The sequence below is a fragment of the Corvus hawaiiensis genome, chromosome 8, assembly GCF_020740725.1.
Source record: "Corvus hawaiiensis isolate bCorHaw1 chromosome 8, bCorHaw1.pri.cur, whole genome shotgun sequence".
In the NCBI taxonomy this organism is placed as follows: Eukaryota; Metazoa; Chordata; class Aves; order Passeriformes; family Corvidae; genus Corvus; species Corvus hawaiiensis.
Genome location: NC_063220.1, coordinates 12,392,145 through 12,407,763, shown reverse-complemented (window position 1 = coordinate 12,407,763; position 15,619 = coordinate 12,392,145). Strand labels below are relative to the sequence as shown.

Here is a 15,619-nt window from a genome sequence, read left to right as displayed (position 1 = left end):
AGACATAAGCACCTGGGATGCAGTTCATCGGCAGATCTCCTTCCCCACTGCAGCCCGGGAGTGGCAGAAACAGAGGTGAGGAAGGTCCCAGCCGGCATTGGGGAGAAGTTATTCCCCATCCTCCTGCATTGTGCAAAACGGGGAGGCTCCCGCCGGCACCCCTCAGCAGCCCCAGGTATCTGGGCGGTGCTGGGGCGGCCGCCCGCGCCCTCCCCGAGCGAACCTCTCCCTTCCCGCAGCGCTCCTGACTCACACACGGCTCTGCCCTCGGCTGGGGCTCGCTCTGCCGACTCCCCTGTGCTGCAGGAACAGCCTCCAGCAAACCTCAGGCTGGGAGACACTGGGGAACCGGGAGCCTTGCCCAGAGATTAAGCAGTCAGGCAAAGCCCTCCCTGCAGGGATCAGCTCACCCCACTCCCACCCACTGTTCCCGGCAGGAGCAACGTGCCACAGCTCTGGAGCAGAGCACAGGGCCGAACTCGCACTCCCAGCAGGGATCTGTGCCGCTCTGAATTTGCTGCCAGTCCCTAAAACGCCTCAGCACGCACACTGTGCTCCTGCTGCCCCGAGGGCCCACGAAGGAGAAGGGCCCAGAGACCCCTCTGAGATGGTGCTGGAGTGTTTCTCTTCTCGGGGCAAAGCAGCTCAGCAGGGCACAGCGGGGTGACAGCAGCTGGGTGACATCTCATCCCCCATGCTGGCATCTCTCCCAGCGCCCTGGGACACCGCCACCAAGCTACACTGGCAGCACGCGCCCCAAAATGGATGGTTTCCTCTTTCCTCGCCCTAGTCAAGGGAGGAGGAAAATGTGAGTGGGGAAAAAAGGAAGAGAGAAGGTGCCTCTCTGGTAGAGGCTCCCAAGCACTGGAAGCAGGGACTGGAGCCAGGCTGTGGTGTTGTTCCTCCAGCTGCTTGACCAAGCTGGTAGGGCAGCCTGCACTGATCACCCTGCTCCCCTGGGATAGGACTCAGCTTCCCAAGAGTTAGGAAAACCAGGCCCACAAAGCAGTCTCCTCGAACAGGATGTCTCCCTCTCCAGGCAGCATGGAAGCTGCAGAGCAGGCACCCAGTGAGGATTTTCCCCTTCTGGCACATCCTATGCAAAAACCTCCTGTTTCTTCAGCGGGGGTCAAAAGTGGTTTGAAGTCCAGCAAGAATCAAGCTGGAACCTATATGGGAAGTGCAAGGGGCTGCCATCATCAATGGCCAGCCCTCCATGCCGTGGCAAGCCCAAGCCTCTCTCCAAGGCAGGGATCTGCAGCCCAGCAGCCAGCATGACATGATGAGTTCATGCCATGCAGTGTGTTTTCCCCAGGGCTGCACTTTGGAAGACACAGTGGAGCAAGAAGAGCTGACATCTCTCCAACTTCAGCTTTGTCTCCAGATGGCTCTCCCATTTACTGCCAAGAGAAACGAAAAACAATGCAAGCCCTGGAGTCTTGGGTCAAGCACTGCAAAACTGTTACTCCCAGAGTTGCATTGCCCTGTCTCTGCCATTTCATTTGTTGCTGTGGTCTCCAGAAGCTCAGCAGACGAGACTTCTGCTTCCAGCTGAAATTCCTTCATTAATTACCTCAAGATCCCTGAAAAAGGGAGCCCAAATCCATAACCCCTTCTCTCTGCTCATGCAGATGTAAAAGTACCTGACAGGGAGGGAACAAAACTACTCATCCACACTCCAAAGATCATTCTTCAGATATGCAGCAGAAGAGGTGATGGAGAAATCAGTGTATTGCAAATGGGCTCAACCAACAGCCACACTGGTACATTCAAACAGCACTTTCCATCCATGTCTTCTTAGAGCAACAAACTCTCTTTGGTCTAGAGAGGGGTTTTTGCAGCAAATTTTATTCTAACTCTTCCACAGTCTCCCTCCAAAGAAAAACATTCATACCACAAACTGCAAAAATGCTCTCTGGCCAATCCAGAGAGTTTCTTACGCAGTTTTCTTCTGCACAACCCCTCCTGATGCAGAATTTTCCAACATTAGAAAGGGAAATCAGAGAGAAGAATGGAAAAACTCATGGGAAGAAGACAAAATGAGGAAAGGAGATGAAGATACCACTTCTGGCCTCTCAGTATGGTTAAAAAAAGTCCCAAAAAATTGAAGGCAAAGAAGTGACTCTCTAAAAGTAAAACAAAACTACACAATTGTCCACAGGACATTTTCTACAGGACTACCTGGCACTACTTATAATTTCTTTGCACCTCTTCATGGCACTGAAAACCGTAGAGTCCTTATTTGTGTAAGGGAGAAGTGAGGGTAAATATATTTGAAGAAAGAAAGTGATGAACATAAGATAAAGGTATCTAGAGGAAAGAAGAATTGCACTTTCCTGCTGCTGAACCCAGTATGGTCTCTCCTTGGGGGGCAAGGCTCTGAACTCCATTACATTTTCCTTGGTTTTATGGGTAAAAGGTTTCCAGCACAGTCAATTACTAATTATTATTTCAGGAGAGCATCGACAAACAGGAGTTGCAGGATGGAATGTGCCAACTTCCTAGGCCAGACCTGATGGGGGGATTTGTCCTACCCTGCAAGTGGAACAGCAAACCCCAGGCACTCAGAACCCAGCATGCAGAGCCTCTCCAGCTTGGTTGAATCAGGCCCACTATAAGCAAGCAGGACCATAACATCTTCATAAAGTAGGATTTAAGTACAAACATCTGCCTTGCCATTTTTTAATTAAGGGAGTTTATAGCTAAGTATTCGTTTCCGTAATCCACGGCTCCAGCTGCAGAAATGCCATGCGTATTCTAATTATGGCAGCTAGTTTATTTATCGGAGTTTGACACTGTTTGACATTTAGCTGAGTCACCTTGTTCCTGGGTAAAGCAACACGGGCTGTTCAGCACTTCAAGAAAGAGGCAGAGATTCGATATCAAAAGTAGAACATATATCACAGAAATTTTAAATTAGATACAGCTGAGGTCTATTCTGTTCTGGCAGCTTCTCTCTTTGGGACACTAAGTCAACCCAAATGTTTTCCAGATATAACTCTTCCCCTCAAGGACATGTGGCACTACCATCTCCCTCATGTTTGTGGAGGGTGGGAAGGGTAGGAAGTGTTGTAATGGGCATATGGGGTTTATCTCACCCTCTGCAAATATCATGCACCCATATATCAGGACATTCATCATGAAGATCTGCACAAAGGCTGAGCAGCAGCCACGTGCAATCAGCCAACATTTTTCTAGAAGATAAAACAGATAGGCCAGTGACAGTCAATACAGGAGGAACAAATCTACCTGCAGACGGGATTTTCCTACAGTACCTCATGTGAAGGCATCTGCACTCCTGTACAGTGTTTCCAAGAACCTCAAAATGCTTTCCAGCAAGAAAGGCAGGCCAGCAGTATCCATTCTTATCACAAAGAGGTTTCATAAAGTGATTTGTCTATGCTGGTGATACAGCTAAAAAGAGAGCCCACTCTTGGACTTCTCATCGCAGATAGGAAATGGATGGCAACACCACCTTCCTCTGGCTGCAGAGGTTGGGTGCAGCACAGAACACTGCAGAGAACAAACCCCGAACCCGGGACTCCCTTCCACAAGGTCGATGGAGGCTGCCAGCACGCTGCCAGGCAGCTGTGCTGCCCTGCTGTGGCTCTGATGTTCGTGTTGTGTATTTGTGCTGCTGGTTTCTAAGTCCCTACTCTCCAACAACCCTGGAGCTGTGCTCACCACACATCTGGAGCAACTGCTTTGGCTGCAAATAGTGTTGGGGAGTGCAGCACACTCCTGGAGAGGACTAAACCCTCCCATCCCAGCTTCTCTTCACAGATTTTAAGGGAAGAGCTGGGATCTCCTTTTAATAGCGGGAGACAGAACAGACCTTTTAAACAGGCTGAAAATACTCCATTTATCCTGGCAGGCACTGCAGCGAGCCAAACTTTTAGCCAACAGCCAGAATCGTGCAGTCAGACAATAGGGAGCTGGCCAGAGCCTGCACTTCCAGAGCACGCTGTGGTCTGGCTCACCTCCCCCATGCCATCCCTGCAGCCGCTGCTGGAAGAAGCTGTGTAGGAGTGTGTGCTGTTACCCTGAGGACAGGATATCCATCATGTCCAGGCCCTCTGCGAAAGCTGTCAGAGGGACAGTGGCTCAGGCCAAAAAGATAAGTAAATACCTTTTTGGCCAGCATTGCAGAAATCCCTATTTGTGTTTAACCTTCCTTCAGTTTCCTTTCTATCCCAGTGGCAACTCCAGTTATTCATTCCTTATTGTACAGTAACAGTGTCTGCAGAGCCATAGCATCCAGAAATGACAAAGACTGACTCTGGTCCCAAGTGGTCTCCCAAGTGGTGGCCAGAGCTCAGGCTGCCTGGTTGCACCCCACAGACACAGCCCCCCAGAAGCCATTAAATCCCTTTGTGTGACAGAGCACGAGCCAACCTGAATCTGAACAGCTGATGCAAGATCCCCTGAGAGCCCTAAACACCATGCCAGCTATTTTAGGAGGAGGTGGAGGTCTGATATCACAAGGCTGGGTGTATGAGCTCCCAGGGAAAAGGCATTTAAAAAAATGGTCACAAAAAGTACTAGAGACAGTAGCTGGGGAACTGCAGTCTCCAGCTGCTCTCACCCATCTTATTTAGGGCTTTCCCCACAGCATTACCTGGTAGAAAAGGAATGATTCTTTGCTTGGGATCTTTCTGGCCTCCTTCAATAGGAAACTTGTCCAGAAGCTGCATCTGCAAAGGAAGCACAACAAACGTCTTAGGGGGAAATATGGACTGTCTGCATAGGGACCAAGGGATCCCTTGGTCTGTGTGTGGTTTAAGACAAAAGCAACTGCAGGAATTACTTTGTCTTGTTGGAGGGGAGCCTGTACTAAAAAAGGTATGATACAGTTCACTCCAAGAAAGGGAGGGCAAGTTTCTGGCAACACAGAGGAGCTGGGACAGAGCCCAGGCAGACAGCTGAGCCTGGCCTTGCTGTCATTCTAAAATTAGGCTCCCAGTTTTTGCTACAAAACGCACGCCTTGTCTCTAATACACAGCCTGCCTGTGCTGGTGGAGCAACAGGTTTTACCTGTCCATCTGACAGACCACCCTCCTGGCAAAAAATGCTGTTCAAGCAACCAGATTAAAGCACATCTAATAAAACACCTGCTCTGCTTTTATGGCAGAGCCAGAAAGACCCCCTGCCCTGGTCCAGTAAGAAAGAGCATTCCTGTTCTCCCAGGGAGACAGAGATGGGGTTTTGGGGAATGTCTTCCACTGCAGTCCCTGCATGGAGGACAGCAGGCAAGGAGGCCTCAGAGAGCAAAGCATCCCACAGAACACCACAAATGGCCTGAAAGCACAGCTCAGCGTGGGTGTGCTCTTAGCCAAGCACCCTTTAGCACATGGTTTTTCCTAGCCTAGGAAAGCTGCATGCTGATCTGACATTCCTAAAGGAGCCCTACAATATATCCTTGGGTGATGAAACCTGATGGACCAGTGCCACTGAGGCTGAAGACCAGCTGAAAGGCCTCAGACAAAAAGATGCACCTGCTCTAATGACACCATCATGGACTTGCCCAAAAGAGACCAACTCCAGCCCTGAAAACTGCCAGAACCTCTCATCTCTCCCATTCACCCTCTGCAACCTTTCGCTCTCATTCAGCCTGTGGTGCTACCAAGACAGAGACCCAAATCTTCACACTGTGTTTCATTTCTCCCCATGTTTCATATGCATGATGTCTCTATGATGTTCTATGTCCCCTCTCTACTCAGAAGCCCTGGCTCCCTTGGGCAGGGGGAACTCCAAAACTCCTGCCAGCCCCAGGGCTCCTTTCCAACATACCAGGAGAGATGTCTTTCAACTCATAGTCCACAACCCCTGTGATCTCTGAAGAAGGCAAGGAAGGAAAAGCAAGCAGTCATGTTACTTGCCCTTGCAGAACCCCTATCTCCTCACCTGAACTGGATCTACAGCTCAATACGAATACCCAAAGTGGCAGCAAGAGCTGGGGGAAGGGAGGGGATACTTGTCAATCAGCAATCAGCATTTAATCTCATCAGTGCTACGTGTCCAACAGAGAGCCTGTGTGAGTTAACAGCAGTTTTGCTAGCTCGACAGATTTCCTTTTAAAAATATTTTTTTGCTAACTTGGGGAAAAAACAGTCGGAGTTATTTTTTTTTTATTTTTTACTGGTTTTGTTTTAAGCACACAGAATCCTTCTCGTCTTCCACCTCACACAATATCTCCAGCATTTTCACCATATGGCACAGCAAACCAAAGATCAAGAGGAAACTCGGGAGTAGAAGGAACATCTGTGCAGGAGAAGAATTTAAAAGATCCCACATGTTTCCCCATCAGGGAGTCAGCCTGGTAAATAAATAGACCATAGCTTTGCGGATTGTTAGCTAACTCGTTTTTCTGCCTACAGAGACACATTTTTTCATTGAAAATGGGAAATTTTGTTTTCTTGCAGGTAGAGCTCTGGGTGTCTGAGGTCAGGCACGGGCAGGAGTTTCCTTCAAAGAAGAGGGAAAAAAAAGGAGGGGGAGGGAATCCCTACCTACTGACTTGAAGTTTCACTGTTGCTACACTTTTAGCCAGGAAGGCAATTCTCACTTTACTATGCGGTGACTGATTGAAGCTGGAACTGATACAGTCAAATTCCCATGGTTATTCTTGGAGTTAGATTAGCTTGGCTAATACAAGCCTTTTTAACCACATCAAGAGAGTCACAACGTGTATAACTTAGTGCTATTTATCTAAAGGGTGGATATCAGCAAAATAGATGCAATAAACTGCAGCTGGAAGAGTTTGGCTAAGCTTTCCTAGACTACACTTTCCACCCCAGCTCTTGCCTTCACTGGGAGGGTCTGGATGGCAGGGAGCTGGGGGAGGCAGGGGCACTCCAGAAGCCATGGATCCTTCAGGATGTTAAAGTCAAATAAAGTGCAGCAGAAGCAGGGAGCCTTCCTCAGCACTTTCCTGCACCCAGTTCTGCCATTCAAAGCCAGTGCAAGTTAGAGCTAAAGTCCTAGAGAAGCAGGATTCTGTATCCTCCCACCCACAGAGAAGGATGCAAAGTGGAAGATGAGGAAGAGATGTATACAGGAGAAAAAAACCATCAGTGGACCTGAATGAAACATCCCAAATCTTCCAAATGTGATGGGGTGTCCCAGGCCAATGCCTAACATCCCCACTCAGCCCAGCTCTGAGGAGACAAATGGAGTAGCTGGGAATGAAGAAAGTTAAGGGCTGAACTACCAAAACTCTTCCTGGTAGGCACAGCCCTTTCCTCACAGACAATCCTAACAGACAAAGACCAATAAACAGATTTTCAGTTCTCTTAATTAGATGTCTGCAGAGCATCTGAAAGTCAAAAACTCTTTTGTCTGTGACAAATGTTTTTTCCATTAAAGGAAGTTATTCTTGTTATAACTGCAAATACACATATGACTGATTAGAAAAACCCTTCACTTAATGCCCCAGGTTATTCTGTTCAGACATGGGCAGTCTCCACAAGTTGTTGCTCACATCTTTGATCTGTGACAGTTAACTTAGGGACAAAGTGTGCTAAATCAGAAAGCAATTCTGTCACCTGGAGTAAAATCATCCCAGTATGGAGGAAAAGAAGGGAAGTCTGGATGCAGAGTCCCAACAAACTGAATTAGGGATGTAGCTGACTTTGGGCAGACAAAAAAAACCACAGCTGGGCAGTGCATTTTGGCAAACCTGGAGGAGGTTAATTTGCTTACAATGAGGAGGAGCCTCCAATTGCATGACTGGTATGGTGAGCAGAAAAAAACTGTTACCATGTCCCTGTATCACAGGGTGGAGGATCCGTTTGGAAACAGGGAGGGTATATGGAAACCAGGAAGTGAGCTTTCCATCCATTCAGGCAGCATGTCTGGAGTCAGGCTGAACAAACACATCCCACTCTCACTTCTGGCACAACAGATGCGTGTCCACGAATAACTCACCACCAAAATTGCCTCTCCAGGCTTTGTCTCTCCAAACTGCTCTGGGTTTGCTGACATCTTTCCTACCCAAGTCCTGCACAGTCCTGAGCACCTTCCTTCTTGCTTCTGCCTAAAACTCCTTTAGAAGACCTGCTATAAAACCTTGTGGTCCAGATTATGACTTTCTTGCAGTGGTAAGCAAACGATCATGCAATTAATCTCATTAAAAATCAAGGGAATTACTCATGTGAGTTGCTGCTCATTAAAACGAAAACAGACTCAAAAGCACTGGCCCACTCCACTCCTTTCAATTTGTACATAACCATGAAATCACTTGACTTGCAAGAATGAAATAGGAAGATTTCAGAGTATCAACTCAACCAGTTCTCCAGGCATCTTCCTTCTCATCTCTTCTGCCTCAGGCCACCTTTACCTAAAATGCAAATATGCCATGAAGAAAGAGATGCTCCTGCACACAAGAACCATTTGTGTTTGCCAGATAACAGCATCTCTGGTCATTTCACATCAGCTCTGCTGTGAAAATAAGATTCAGCCCTGTCTGCTTTGCAATGGTAACACCTGGTTAAAAATCATAATAAAGAAAAACAAGTGCCCTTGGAGATGCTGGAAGTAGCATCTCTGAGGATGAAAAGCCAAGCATCTTCCTGATAATTTACTTACTACATTTTACCTATCTTGGTTAAATTTTCATGAAACAACATTTCTTGCTGCTGCAGACATAAGAACTTACAGCACCCAAGACTAAGAGGCAATTTCTCTTTTGCAGGAGAGGCTTTTACTCTGCTACAAACCAACCAGTGCAGAGGACATGAACATATAAACTGTTCAGTGGCTTGACCCTGGGGCATTTGCCAGTGAGAGCTTTGTTCCTCATTTGATTTTGAGGTTTTGGAAGTTTGTGTCCAAATCCAGCTCCCTGAAATTAATCCACTGAGACAGTCACCTGACCCCCACCTATGCCTTACACTATAGATGGGTTCCTGCTGGGCTGTTGGTTCCTCCCCTTCCTTCCTTGCAGCAGTTTTAACTCCTCTGGTCAGAAGAGTGGAGTTCTCCTTTTGAAATGAGCAGATGAGGACACCTACATAATCTCTTAGTGTGGAAATCTTTCTGGTTCCTTTTCAAGTGGATGCAGGTTTGTCATGTGCACAGATAAAACCAAAGCTCCGCAGGAGGTCAGCACTGCAGTCACAGGGAGATTTTTTTATAACACAAAGATCCTGAGGATGACTTTCATGCAAGCCCTTACTTTGGCAAGCAAAACAACATCCACCTTTGCAAAATGATGAAGGACTCTGAACTCCTACAAAGAGAGATGAGGCCTCGCTCCCTTTCCAGGGTATAATTTACTTGTGTCCCAGAGAAAGAGCAGTTGAAAATCAAACCATGACCAAGAGCAGCGGAGTTTTTGCAAGGGACCCCTAGAAACCTCAGCCTGCCACCTTACTCTTGGCCACCCAAATGGTCAAGACTGCAGTTCTTCCTACACTGAATGCCAACAAGCACATCAACTTCCCTCTTTCCAAGCACTCATCAGAAAATGCATTTTTTCATAAAAATGAGGCAAACTGACAATAACTTTAATTTAGACACTCCTGGACTTGAAAGGTAAAGTACATGAGGACAGTCAGGCATCAGGCACATCCCTTCTCACAAGGCTGATCTGATCTACGAGTCCCGAGAAGGAAAGAAGGGCTACAGCCAACTGGGAAACAGGTAAGAGGAGAGGAGGCATCTGTACATGTATGGGGTTGTGTGCACACTTCTGAGAGAGTCTGCCAAAGAAACTGGAAGAAAAGCAAAAATACTGCTAGGGATCTGAAACTAGTGATGATGGAATTCACATCCTCAGCAAGAGGGGTTAAGGGCATCTGCAAATCAGAAAAGACTGAAAGTCCCTAATGCAGATAACACAAGTTTAGATGAGAAGGAGAGGTAAGATATCAAAATAGGAGTTATTAATTAAACCCCTGAGGAGCTGCAGTAATTTCCTTTCATTTTGAAGTTGGAAACCAGCTGTGCTGCTTGCTGACGGGATTGATGGTTTCAGCATCATCAGCTATATTTTGAATTATAAACCATGTGATCTGCAAGACAGGAAATGGCCAGGATGGGTTTGAATTCTGTCGTCTGCCAGAGTTTTCCTGTGGATAAACCTCTCTGGTCCTGTCTCTGCTTTTGCACCTGAAAAATGTGAGACAGATCTCAGGTAGGTGGCGTGAGATTTAATCAAGAGCCATCACAGGCTCTGAGCCTTGTGCTGCAGAGCAGGAGTCAGAGACTGAACTCAGAGAACTACACTCATCTAAACCCAGCAGGACAGAAGCAAATGGAAGAAGTATTATTGGTGGTTTTCAGATACGATTATCCTCTCATTTGTGGGCTTGTCCATCTATAGCATATTCCAAATCCTGGTTAACCAGGGAATCCAAGGGGGTCTTTCACCTAAGGAAGATGGTTAGCCATCTCCACAGATTCACCTTCTACATACTGGTCTAGAGAAGATAATTTCTTCAATTGTTTGGTTTTAGAATAGGTTTTCTGCTAAGGTTAATCAGTGGAGCATTCATGATGTGAGTGGAAGGATTTGATTTACTCCAGCTCAGGACCATACCTGCTGAGATCAGTGACAAAAGGAGATGCAAGGCAGGGAATGAAACCTCTGCCACTGGGGCAGATCCCTCCACAGCATACAGCTGTAAGAGAATTTTCTCTAGGTTTCTCTGAGCTTCTTTTTATTTCTCCTCTGCTCCACCCTCTCACAGGAACAACAAACCAGTTCACTCCCACGGACACAAGACAGCAGGAGGTCTGCTTAACTCCCACCCCTTCAAAATTGGCCAGAGCAGAGCTGTTCCTGAGCATAACACCAACTAGGAAAAGTTTGCAAAAGATCTTTGGGTGAGGGCGTGGAACAGACTGAGCCCAGGGGAGCTCATCTGTTAGCCACTCACACATAGAACTGACATCTCACACAGCAGAAGGAGGTGAAACTCCATCTCTTCCTAAAGCTGTAACAAGTTCCACAATGCAGCAGGAATAACTGTATCAGGCAGCCAGTGACACTGGCTCCCTTGTGGTGTTACATGATGCCACAGCATTCAAGAGAAGTGCAATAATTCAATCCCTGAGAAGCAGCAGCAACTGCTTTCCTTTTATTTTAAAAGAAAAAAAAAATTACAGCAAAAAGTCATCTGGATAACCAGCTGACATGCCTGACAATTACAGCACTATAGGATATGTTCTGAATTAAATATAGTGCAATCCGTGAGAAAGTCAAACAAAAGCAGGAAAATGCATATAAAATAAAGAGAACAGACATTTACAGCATGGTGTAATCCCCAAAGGGAAAATGCCTTTCTCAGGTCTGAAAATTTCCACAAGAAATCTTGGAAATCTTACAAACCTCTCAGTATCCAACTAAAACAGCCAGGGGAGGAGAAGGCGGGGAGCAGAGACTGGGGGTCTTTCCCCAACACGATCCATCAGAAGAGGGAATGCTGTTTCCCAGCTGAGACATTTGGTATTTTTCATAAGAAATGCAGCTTTCTCTAAAGGCTCCACAGAACGAGCCCAGCATTTGTGGCTAACACAGACTGGCAAAACATTCTGAGGTGCTGGTTTGGGATGACAGAGGCACTTGGTGCATCTCTGAAGAGCTTCTCAGAAAGCCCACACTGTCCTTTCACAGAGCAGCTATTGAAGTCTCCTGCCAGAAGCATTTTCTTTCCCCAGTGCTAAATTAAACTGGCTTCATCCAACTTAACCACACTGGAAGATGCTTGGACAAAGGCTACTTCATACTTTTCCATCTATCCATAGTGATTATACGTCCCCTGTTACTCCGGTATCTACAGAGGATTTGTCCCGACAGCACCCCTGGGAAGTAAGGCCACACCACAATGCCTGTTTTAGAGAGATGAATAGTGCCAGTTATGTGGCACCACAGGGTCATGCAGACATGCCAGAGCCATGCTGATGCCATGCCCTATCAGGTCAATTAGCTTCTGGGGAAGGCTCATAATTTTGTGATGGGGTGCAAGCAATTTGCTGGATTTTTTTCCAGAGCTGGCACATCCACAGCCAGCCCAGATGCTCAGGCTGCACAACCTAGGCATGTTCTAAAAGGCTCACTGCAGGTCACAGTAAAAATCCTGTCTGAAAGAAGAGCTAACTTCAAAAGAGGAACATCTTTCCTTACATCCTCAATTTTTTTATCCGTACAAAACCCACAGGCTTTAAGTGTTCTTTCAGATTGCACATAAGCAGCAGGAGACCAGCGTGTCTCAGTGAGAGACACTGCAGTAATGGTGCCCTTGGACACTCAGCTCTGGCCTTCAGACAGGAGAATTGCATCTGACAGCACTATCAGAGCAGAGGTTCCAGTTTTAAACACAAGGGCAAGTCTAAGCACTTCACTGAAAGGGAGCAAAGCACCAAGGTCATTTCCATTAATCACTGCTTCCTACATCACTTAGACATTTAAAAAAATATTTACTCCCCATCCTTCTTTAAATTTCAACCCTTTCAAGCCAATTGTTGAAATACAGCATAGCCCCACGAAGATTTTAGGGTTTATTAGTTCGCTAACCTTACCAAGCCACACTGAAGTCCTCACAATGCAAAAACTTAAGAGTGCCTGCCCTAAATTCATGCAAGCAGGAGCAGCTCAACTCATATCAGCCCAGCGCAAAGGCTAGATGGGTTGGTAGGAGGCTGCAGGGCTTCAAAAAACCCTCTGGTCCTTAAAAAAAACCTTGGCAGCAGAATCAAACACTGCATTGCAGCTGCAAGCAGGGTGCTGGAGGGTGCATCCCAAAAGCAGCACAGGGCCATTAGCAGGGTGCTGATATTAACTGCATCCCTACTGTTAGCAAAAACACACACCAGATATTGTCAGCATGATTTACAGCCTGTTTTGGTTTTACCTCTGTTTTGTTCAGTGCTGTCAGATCATCCAGGGAACCAAACTCCTGATCTGCTCCATAACATGACAGATTTAGGATGGCATCCTGTGGGAATGGGGGCTGGCTCTTCATTAATGAGTCCCCTTCTTTGTCAGTATGACGACTCCTGTGTTCAGGCAGTCCCCAAAAGGGATGTCAAGAGCTGGAGAATCACATCTGTCATGCAATGCCCTCTTCTATCCTTCCTTACTCCTCTCTCATAAAGAGGTAACAGTGGATTTTCATGGGTGTTTTAGGCAGGGACTACCCAGCCAGCCAGCCAGACCCCATCTTTGCAAACTGACTTTGTTTGAACTGGTACAAAGCCTGGCACAGAAACTCTCTGAAACCAAATTTATACGTTGGATGGTCATTGAACTTGCACCCACAGAATCCATCCTTAGAGAGTCTTCTAAGTTGCTCACACAGTGCTGACCATAGTTTTAACTAAAGCCTGTTAAAAACACACCCTCACTTAAATTGGTAGTTTTGTCAGTCTGCAAGACTACTTCCCTGCTCCCACTGCTAAGAGAGAGATGAGACTTTAGTTCCAAATGTATGAAACTTAATCCCTCTGTTTTCATAATCTACATCTTCTCTACAGCCTGTTAGCTTTGCTTGATATATTGTCCCCTGGAAACCATGAGTAACTTCAATATTGAAAACAGAAACAATAGCTCCAAACACAATGGCACATTTTACTTCACAAACTCCATCTGAAATGGTATCTACTCATCTCCATAGGACACTTCTCATAGCTCTGGGGAGAGCATCTGCCAGAGGAGAGCGACCGCCCAGCACAGTACAATGAGGAAACTGTGCCAAGCACAACATAACCACAGGTTTTAACTGCACGCTGGGAGGAGACTCCTTTGTCTTCTTTTCTTCCTCTCTCCCTACCTCCAAACTACGAGACGTTTTGCCTGCATATCTGGTTCCAAACACATGTGTATCTCGTCTTTGGGGGGATTTAGAAAGGAGTACAGACAACAGATCCCACCGCCTGAGTGGGCAGAGAGCGCTGCACATGTAACAGATACCTTGGTGTGGGCCTCCAGGGAGGTAACAAGCAGCCAGCAGGACAGGTTTCCAAGAGCTTGGAGGCAGCTGCCAGCCTTACAGCCCAGCCCCAGCATGGGCCCTTCAGCTCAGGCACCGCCCAGCCTTGGGTGCCATGCTGGCATCTCCCCAGGATGCTCATGTGGCACGTAGGGACAGCAGAGGTGGTCAGTGCCTGGGAAGGGCAGACTCCAAAAGCATTGGCTGTCCCATTGGGCTTTCAATGCAGGAAGGAAAGGATTTGCACTCTAGAATACCATGTAAGAACAAACCTAGGTTTGCAACGATCAGTCCTTACTGGTGCCTACGGTAATGACATCTCAGAGATTGGTTTCTCTCTGTAGATTTATTTCTGGACAGGGAGGACAAAGTTCACAGGTATCAGGAAAACTGCTTTAAAGAGCCCTGCCATCGCTAGGACAACCACACAACACAGGCACCTTAGCTGCACACTCAGACCCACACCAGCTCCTTCTGGTCCCTGCCCCAACATGCAGCATGGACAACATTCTTGCTTTAAAAGTGAAAGGGGAATTTGGGTAACATCTGAGTCATAAAGTCCCAGAATGAGAATCCCAGGGGTTCTGGGACCAGAGCTGTCCCAAAGGACCTTGTAGATGGACCAAACCATGACACATGACTGCAGTGGGAGAAGGGACAACATGTCCTGCAGGACATGACCCAGCACCCTAAGAATGGAGGCTAGGACTGAAATCTTATTTTTGTAAGTACAAGTCTGCCTGAGGACTTTCATTAATTTAATTGAGAATGAAAGCAAACCCTGGGAAAGTAGACGGGCTTGGACGGCGGCCACGGCGGCTGCGTGTGCTGCTCGGAGCCGGGTGGGCACTCCAAGTGTTTACAGGGCCCCCGTGTTACGCTCTGCAGGCTCGAGCCCTACTCCGGGATTTTCATTCAGCTCATAATCATCCGTCTCTGGACGCATTCCTTGTGGACCAGATGCTATTCTGTGTATCATACCAACTAATCACATGTAATATTTGGCAGGGTATGAAAAGCATCGATGGAGGTCTTTGACAATGGCAAAGAGGTTATTTTGGTCTTTTTTTATCTCAGTAGCTTTTAAATGGCACAGGCACGCTGTCAAGAAATACTGTCAGGGCTGTGACTTTTCCAAACTTCCAGATGAGAAAACTGCTACAAGTTGTGAAGGAGAAAGAGCACATGGAGGCAGATGCTTGCATCCAGGAGGAGAGGGACTCCTTCCAGCTCTGTCCTTCCACAGGAGGTTTCCAGGCTATATCCCTGCCTAGTGGCATTTGTAAGACCTGACAGTGAGCCCATGGTCAGCAGTACCAGGTGCAAGAGGTACCCAGCACACTGTTACCCACCACAGACAGCACAGTGCTGCCTTCAAAGCCAGAGCTGTTGTTCCCATCCCTGTCACGGCAGCAGCAGAGTTTTAAGCCAAGGGTGTCCGTGTGGGCTGAGCAGCAGCACCTGTGGATTCATAAGGCAGTTGGGTACATGTCCAGCCTGCCAGTGAGCATCCATGCCTGCTCTCCTCTGGCGGATCCTCCTCCAGTGACACGAGGAGCAGTGCAGCACCAGGAACAGTTGGTACTTAACTGGGCATGTTCTCAGTCATAAAACAAAAACACAGGTGTTCTCCAGCCTGCCTGGCCACACATGCAAACCACGGTGGCCAACTGAAGGGTACCCACTGG

The 15,619-nt window shown here is 47.3% G+C and overlaps 1 protein-coding gene across 5 annotated transcripts in view; it reads right to left on the bottom strand.

The window, feature by feature from the left end:
• Positions 1–15,619, bottom strand: part of SH3PXD2A (SH3 and PX domains 2A) — a 254,045-nt gene that overhangs the window by 179,116 nt on the left and 59,310 nt on the right. For 4 of the 5 annotated variants that reach the window (XM_048310590.1, XM_048310591.1, XM_048310593.1 and 1 more), the window contains exon 3: positions 4,619–4,694. In XM_048310590.1, coding sequence (XP_048166547.1) covers positions 4,619–4,694 — 76 coding nt within the window. Of the gene's footprint in view, positions 1–12; positions 148–4,618; positions 4,695–15,619 lie in introns of those variants that run through there. The other variant, XM_048310595.1, reaches the window with a different exon arrangement.